The sequence below is a fragment of the Enhydra lutris genome, unplaced genomic scaffold (genome assembly GCF_002288905.1).
Source record: "Enhydra lutris kenyoni isolate GAN:26980312 unplaced genomic scaffold, ASM228890v2 scaffoldscaffold57, whole genome shotgun sequence".
In the NCBI taxonomy this organism is placed as follows: Eukaryota; Metazoa; Chordata; class Mammalia; order Carnivora; family Mustelidae; genus Enhydra; species Enhydra lutris.
Genome location: NW_019154141.1, coordinates 5,262,854 through 5,271,343, shown reverse-complemented (window position 1 = coordinate 5,271,343; position 8,490 = coordinate 5,262,854). Strand labels below are relative to the sequence as shown.

Genomic DNA, 8,490 nt, shown 5'->3' with positions numbered 1-8,490 from the left:
CAGGCGCCCCGTATACCATTAATTTTCTTTACGTTTCTTTTTTTCTCGAATCATTTTCCGTCAAGAATTTTACAGAGAAATAGTAGTTGACATGACAGCATGACCATTAGAAAGAATCATGTCTTGATCACACAGATCTCACTCTTTCTTCCAGAATTTTCAACAGGTTTGAGAAGGTCATGATTTCTTGGGAATCAGAGAAGCATGGTAGGGTGGGCATGGGGGAGAACTGGGATTTCACAGAGCTGGGTGCTGGCCCTTGCCCCATCCAGGGCACTGGGCCTCAGTGTCCCCATCCATATAGTGAGTGAGTTCAGAGGCCTCCTCCCTGATGGCGCTCCCAACCCCGTGATCGGAGGTCCATCACAAGCACTGTCGTCATCACCATGCCTCAGGTGGAGAAACTGATGAACCAGCTACATATTCGAGTGAGAAGGAAAACATCTGTTGGCATGGAAAAGAGATTATTTCCTAAGCTACTGAGTAAAACACAGCTGCTCTGGCAGTTTTAACTCTGTTTTCTTGTCAATTTTTGTTCTTTCAGGAAACCTTGCAGAAACATGAAGCTGTCAACCATCTGGAACTGAGAAACTCACTCGAGGCTGACTGCGGCTTCTAGAACGTCCAGGTGTTCTGCAGATGGGAGAATCGATCTTGCACTCACCAGCTGGAGTCCCGAACACAGACACACAGCTCTGGATCCGGCGCTGACATCCCCGAGTCCAGACGGGTCCTTTGCTAAGTGGCCAAAGAGCCGTTGTTGACACTGAGGGCTGACGGTCGCACACAGCCGGTCCCTCCCTCGGAGCTGCAGGGGGACAAACCACATTCAGGGTTGCAAGTTTCCTGACTCTCTTGAATGAGGATTCCAGGTGGGGGGCTCATTTCTGTAAGCCCACCACCCTTCTAGGGACCACCCCAAATAGGACCTCCACCACCGGTATCTTCTTGCCAATTGCTGCCCTGAGCGGGAGCAGGAGGAAGCTCTCGGAAGAATCTCTAGCTGTGGCCCACGGTCACTCCAGACAACTATTACCCTCCCATCACCCCACCATGGGCTGGCTTTTTCTAAAGGTTCTGCTTGTGGGGGTGACTTTCTTGGGAGGCCTGTATCCCTTTGTGGATTTTTCCTACAATGGGGACACAAGAGGCCAGAAGCCGAATTTCGTGATCATTTTGGCAGATGACATGGGGTGGGGGGACCTGGGGGCGAACTGGGCAGAAACAAAGGACACTGTCCATCTGGATCAGATGGCTGCTGAAGGAATGAGGTAAGTCTTGAAGAGGGCGAGGCAGCATCCCTTGGGATGCCTGACTCTCTGCGGGAAGGGTCAGCCTAGTGCCCTTGAAGAACAATTGATGGGTCCGTGTTGACTTAGTTAATTGATTGACTAATTTGGTTTGAAGCCAGTACATCATCTTGAAGAAATCCATGCACTCACCCGTCTGATAACATTTGGGGTACATGTGTGTGTGTGTGTGTGTGTGCGCGCGTGTGCGTGTGCGTGTGTGTGTGTTAGGAGCTGGGAATACAGAGGTGAACAACTTACCTCTGCTATTTATCGTCTGCGGGAGGGGACAGGTTAAAGGAAAGTCGTACTGAGGACACGAGCCTGCATCGGGGATTTTTGGAGTCTGCAAGGGAGGCTGCAGAATCCAACTGGGGGTTCAGGGGAGAAGTGACCTTTGAAGAACAGGGAGTCAGCGAGGCACGCGAAGGTAAGAGGACTTAGCTGTGAGCAGACAGGACTTACTGGTCCGAGGAAGGGCACATGTAACTCCAAGGGACCATCAAAGGGAAGGGCTTGTGTATCCCAGTGGGTCTGGATGTTCATAAGCCCCTTTCCTGCTCAGAAAGAGGACACGGATCAGAGCGTTCAGACTTCTGGGTACACATCTTAGGCGGACGGCGATCTGACCCGCCAGCTCAGATCCCACCGGCGCTGCGTTTAACTCTGCCGTCTGGCTCAGTGGGAATCAGCTAGCTGGTTAGGACCCTGCTGGGGCCATCGCCACAGTGTCTCAGCCACTTGTATCCTGGAGCCCAGAGCTTCCGTGGTGGGTCCCCGCATCTGGTCTCCCCTACTCTGGTCCATCCACCCCAGCTCAGCCATAGAGAGCTTTCGAGGAACACTCCTCTGCTTGCAGTTCTTCAAAGGCATTTTGTGGCCCTAGGGATCCAATCCCAACTCTGTACTGCAGCTTACAAGACCAGCCCCTCCTCCACACTCTTCTCTGTGCAGCCCCTCCGTTTACTTGGGGCCTCCCTGTGTCTGGGCCTCAGCTAGCTGATTCCATCTTCCTGGTGCACTTTCTACTGCTTCTGCTGAGTTAGGTTCTACTCACCACCTGGGGCCCCGCTGCCTCCCGAGATCCTCCGGGAAATTGTTCTCAGATGTTGCCGGGTTCTCTGTCCACTACCTTGCTTCTCCCCGTGGTGATTGTGTAATCACATGACCACCTGTTTCGGATTGAGCAGAGGGCTACTCCCCCACCCCCATTCATGCCCATTTGGAACCTCAGAATGTGACCTCATTTGGAAACAGGGACTTTGCAAATGTATTTCTTTTTTTTTTTTTTAAGATTTTTTTAAAAGATTTTATTTATTTGAGAGACAGAGAGAGCACAAACGGGGAGAGGGAGAAGCAGACTCCCCGCTGAGCTGGGAGCCAAATATGGGGCTTGATCCCAGGACCCTGAAATCATGACTGAGTAAAAGGCAGACACTTAACCGACTGAGCCACCCAGGTGCCCCTTAGTTGTGGATCTTAATGATACTTCCATTGAGGGTGGGCCGTAAATCCAGTGACTAGTGTCCCCATAAGAAGAGGCGAGGACACAGAGAGACACCCGGAGGAGGTGATGGGAAGGCAGAAGCAGGGAATATGGTAACGTGCCCCCGAGCTGGGAATGCCAGGGACCGCTGGCAGCCATGAGAAGCCAGGAGAGAGGCATGGGACAGATTCTCTTTCTGAGCTTCCAGAAGGAAATCAACCCTCCTGACATCTTGATTTCAGACTTCCAGCCTCCTGACCCGGGAGAGAATTACATTTCTGTCCTTTTAAGCCTCTCGTTCATGCTCATGTTCTGTGGTAGCCAAGGAAAATCAGACACCTCCCTTCTAGCTCTGGCCTTCAGGAGGAAAAATGTCTCTTCTTCCCCGCTTGTACTCCTAGCACAGAGCACAGTGTCTGGTGCCCAGGAGGCAACTTATGCATCATTGTTTATCGGTGAATGGGCTTTAGGTCAAGATCCCTTGACATGTCATCCCCAATTCTGTGTGTTGGAATTTTCTTTTCTTTTCTTTTCTTTTTCCAAGAAGAGATTTAATCCACAGCATTGACTAGATCCTTACAGGGAACCGGGTGGCCAAATACTTAACAACTTCCGCTTTTGGTGTCGAGTGGGTTTGTGGGGAAATATCTGGCCCATTATTGAAACTGAGATTTCTGAGGCCTGGACCCTCCCCTTCCGAGCTGTCCCCCCACCGTCCCCCCAGCATCGTCTCATCCCGAGCAGAAATGGCCCCTTGGGATCCAGAAGCAAGCACTGTGTGCTGGGCTCTCCTATTTCTTCTTCCCCTTGTGAAAGTAGCCTCTCCATCTGGGCCTTGTGACAGGGGCCCGGCGGCCGGCCCTCTGGCCCGACGTCTGTGTCCGCCGCAGCTTTTCTCTCTGTGCTTTGTTGACAGGAAAGCGGGCTTCCTGTGAGGCCACGGATTGATTCATCGCCGGCTTGGCCCCTGCCTACTCACGGCCGGTGGGGAACCGTGACTTTCAGACAAGAACTCCTATTGCCAAACAGGGTCTCTGGGTGACTTGAGAAAGTGTCTTTTTTCCTGTGTCTTTCCTTTTGGAATATTGTTTCCTCAGATTCCCACGACAAATTACCATCCGCTGTGTGCTTCAAGCAGCTCCTACTTTTCCTCTCAGGGGTCAGGAGACTTAAAAGTCCTGAATCAAGGTGTCAGCAGGGTTGGTTCTTTCTGGAAGCTCCAAGGGAAAATCAGTCCCATGACCGTCTTCTCGATTCTGGTAGCTGCAGGCCTTCCTGGGCCTCCGGGGCTTGTGGACACATCGCTCCGTTCTCCGCCCCCGCTCTTTGCCTTACAGGCGTGTGTCTAACTCCCCTTCTTCTCGTAAGGCCGCCGTCACTGGCTTTCGGGCCCAGCCTCATCCAGTATGACCTCATCTCAACTCGATTACATCTGCAAAGGCCCTATTTCCAAATAAGGTCACGTGCACAGGTTCTGGGCTGACATGAAGTTGGGGGTGGGGGATGCTCGTCAACCCAGAACAATGAGCCAGCCGCCTGTATCTTTACCCCTGCTTCTCCCATAATCTGTAATGTAGCAGGCGCTGGATGAACGAGTGTCACTCTGAAGACTAACAATCCTGCTGAGGAGGTCGGGCTCTGGCATCAGGTGGCCGGGTTCAAATCCCGGCTCTACTGCTTTCCATCTGTAGGACTCTGGACAAGTTCCATCATCGCTTGGAGCTTTGTTTTCTTCTCCTGGAAATGGGGACAATGGTAGCATCCACCTCAAAGGATGTTGTTGGGATTAAATTAAGTAATCAGAACCTGTGCAGGTAGTTAGCACAGAGCCTGGCTCTCGGTAGACCTGGATATGTGTGAGTTACGGTTAACTTTGGTGTTGGTATTAGAAGTAATACCCACCTGAATTGTCGATGTGAATTGGCTTCTCTGCATAACGAAAGGTCTAGATGATACATGATGGAAGGAGAAGTGGGTTCCGGAGACAAATCCCTGTTACTCTCTAGGTGGACCGTCCACACGGAGCCAACATCTGTATTTGAATCACAAGTGACAGCTGTGGTAATAGCTAACCCGTGCTGAGCACATGGGAGCTGCCCGGCTCTGGGCATCACCCCCCGTTAATTCTGGCCACCTCCCTGTGCTTCTTTTCTTTCACAGGTGAGGAAGTCAAGGTCAAGCCACTTGCCCCAACTTGGCTGTCTCCTTGGGATCTGCTTGAGTCTATTCCTTCCTGGACCAAGTCCCCAAGGCAACGCTTAAGTGTCTCCATGACATTTCCCTGCCAGTACACACCAGCAGTGTGTCTTTTTTTTTTTTTTAATTCCCCACTTAGTTAGGATAGATGCAATTTTCCAAATCTGTCAATGGAGCAGGCATCATTCACAGCATAACCATGATGGCATCAATGTTGCAAACAAAAGGATTCCTTGGGGGAAGAAAGGCAGAGCTGTTAGTGCCCCAATTTTGGTTCCTTACAGATGTCCTAACTTCCATTTACATAGCGGTAAATGTGGCCAGAACCCCCACAGTCCTGAGGGTTATGATAGACCTTAGTCACGTACGGTAGTCCAGGTCAAAGAGCGTCCCCATCATGGTATCACATAGGGGAAACCGAAGCCCAGGCAGGAGTGAAGTGATTTTACTACTCCAGTGGCTTTCCAGCATGTGGGATCCGGTTATACACTTTGCAAATCAATTCCATTAAAAATAACGATGAACAATGTATTTGTGAAAAAAATGAAGTCTCCGAAAAGCAGTGGACGTCTCTTTATCAGAAGGCATTGCTGTTCTGGACTCCCAAGCATTCAGCGACAGCCCACCCGGGCACTTCCAGGCGACTGGGCCCCTCGCACCTGTCAGTGGGTTCAGCAGACAATGTACCTTTTGCTCTTGACCCGGTGGGCTGGGCGTTTTGTCACTGTCCGGTGCGAATCTGAGCTGAGCGGTGCTGTTGAACATGAAAATTTAAGACACAATAAGATAATGCAAGGAAAATCAAAAAGTTGGAATTCAGGTGAAAAGGCCAGAGACTTGGTAATGAACTAAAACTCAAAACTTTTCAAGCAACTGGAGAAAGGGAGTCCAAGACAGCCTGCGTGGCCATGGGAGCTAGCGGAAGGAAGCACTCACGCTTTAAAAAAGAGGGGAAAAATAGTATTTCACGGGGATCTCTTCCTGCTCTTAGGAGAGAGTTAACTCTGAGAATAGTCGCATCATTTAAATGATTACGAGAACCTGGTGAATAACCTTGATAATGCGACAGGAGCTTGGTGCTTATCCCCCGCACACCAGAGAAGGCTTTCACCTTGTTCACCTTGTGATGAACCAGCAACTGGTTCTTGGCAATTCTGGGAGTGAGCGGTGGCTCCTGGCTGCTGCCTGGGTTCTAGCAGCGGCTCAGGGTGTCCAAACTGGGGTTTAAGCACCTGAGTGGTCATGACCTGTAAGTCTCTTGGGGGAAGTGGGCCCAGCCAGGCAAGCCCAGATCCTCCCAGGCTGGCTCAGAAGTCAGGTTGACCAAACACTGTAAACCATTCACCTGTGCGGACCGACTTGGAAGTATGTTACTTTGCCCCTTGATTTCCTTCCATCCTGCTTCAGCCCTTCTGGGCCCCCAGTCTAATCTGAGTCAGGTCAGTTCTGCTGCTGAGTACAGGCTGGGACTTAGCTAGGAACCAAAGATCAATATTCATCACTGGAAGGTCAGAGGCTCCCAAGGGCTTGAGTCTGTTTCTAGAAAGGGCCTCGGAGAGGAATGAATTGATCTGTCAATTTAGCCAAACACCTCGTGTGATTTCTGTTCTCAGCATTGGTTTTCTGCAAACAGGCATCTCCTGTTAGCTCTCAGAGTTTTCTTGGCTAACCTGCTGCCTTCGGAAGGGTTTGCAGCAATCCCAAGGAAACTGGGAGCTGGGCTGGCACTCACAAAGGCAGGGGAAGGTAGTGAGGTCTTCCTGAGAGCTAGGGTGAAAAGAAAATTCTGAGTGAGACTTATAAGAGAAAGATTCCCTCCCCACATGTAAACCCCTTCTGGCTTTATCTCCATTCCTTCCCCTACAGTGATTCAGACTCAGGGTCGAGGGAAAAGAGCCTCTTGTCCTGTGACCTTCCCCACTAACCTCAAGAAATTTGCTCAGCGTTATTGGACAGGCGACTTTATATCTTTACCCTCGGGTAGTACATCCAAAGGACATAAAATCACGCAGTGCCCACCTACCAGCCTGGCCAAGGTGAAGCCTACACGGAGGGTTTGGCAGGGTTTAGCCTCGTGGTTCTGTTTAATAGATGGGGACCAGCAGGAATACCATTGTCTAGATAACACCCAAGCTTCGAGAAAAGGAACTGAAATACTAGCCCGTGAGGCCTTGGTGCCAGCCTGCTTCACAACCGCAAGTTCAAAATTGCCTGTCCAGCGGCTATTATTCACTCTCCTTTCACGTAATTTGGCAAAGAGTCTCCGCTAAGAGCCCATCATAGGACAAATCCTGGGAGACTCCTCCAGCCAACTGTGCCCTAAGAAGCTCCAAGCAGGTGGTGAAGAAGCTAAGAAAAGCAGCTTTTATTTTTATGTATTTATTTATTTATAAAGATTTATTTATTCATCTGAGAGAGAGAGTATGGAGGGGGGGCAGAGGGAGAGAGTCTCAGATAGACTCTGTGCTGAGCGCAGAGCCGGATGTGGGGCCCAATCCCATGACCCTGAGATCACGAGCTGGGCTGAAACCAAGATCAGTCGCCTGACCGACTATACCACCCAGGTGCCCCAAGAAAGGTAGCCTTTAGCATGCAGAATGGAAATGTGCTGTATGAGGAGGAAACCACATATCTCCTGCTCTCTCTGCCTCGGGGCTTTAGTCCCCTGGATTGGGTGGAACTGAACTTGGATCCTCTAGGATGGATTGAGCACGTTGCTTATCCCTTGGGTCACAGTCAAGAATGAGGAAGGTCCATGCTGGGCTTCTCGCCTTTTGAATGATCGAACCAAGAGCCAGAGCATGTTAAAGACATTTGGGTGGAGCTGCGAAAAGAGGCCATTGCTCCAGAGGGGAGCCAAGAGGTACTGGACCTCACTATTGAGACCTTAAAGATGAGTAGGAATTAGCCAGATGAAGGGGGAGGAAAGCGTGTTGTAGGCAGAGGGAAAAACAGGAGCAAAGACCCAGAAACGAAAGCTGCCCTTTCACTGGACACAGATTACTGGAGGCTCCCGCAGGCACTGTCCTCGATGCTGGGAAGCCCTCCCTCATCCAAACAAGAAACCCTTGCTCTCCCAGGGCGGCCATTCCAGTGGTGGAGCATGGCTGGGACAAGGAACGTGAGGCTGGACCGACGGATAAGGCCGCTGGTGAAGGGTCTCATGCACATGTTCAAGTGTTTGACTTGGTCCTGGAGGCAGTGGGGGCCCTGAGGACTGAAGACATCGGCCTGCATTTGAGATGGATTGCTCCAACTTCCCCGAGATGGCCCACACTGGTGGCTGGGAGGGCAGTGGGCAGATTGCAGGAGCTTCCGGGATGGTATGGCTTAGGGCTGTGGTAACGGGGAGGTGTCCAATTTAAGAGGCACCAAGATGCCTGTGTGTGTGTGTCATGCGCCTTGTGTGTGTCCTTCCTTGAGCAAAACTGTACTCATATCCACAATGAGGATGTGGAAAGGAAAGGGGAAAATTGCTAAGGATCATACCCAGCTCAGCTGCAGGAATCTTTTTTTTTT

General features: G+C 50.9%; 1 protein-coding gene across 1 annotated transcript in view; it reads left to right on the top strand.

The window, feature by feature from the left end:
• Nucleotides 1-542: 542 nt before the first annotated feature.
• Nucleotides 543-8,490, top strand: part of LOC111158150 (arylsulfatase G) — a 63,793-nt gene continuing 55,845 nt past the window's right edge. Inside the window, exon 1 of the mRNA XM_022520035.1 lies at nucleotides 543-1,271. Within this exon, the coding sequence (XP_022375743.1) occupies nucleotides 1,054-1,271 (218 nt within the window). The 5' untranslated portion in view covers nucleotides 543-1,053. The remainder of the gene's footprint in view (nucleotides 1,272-8,490) is intronic.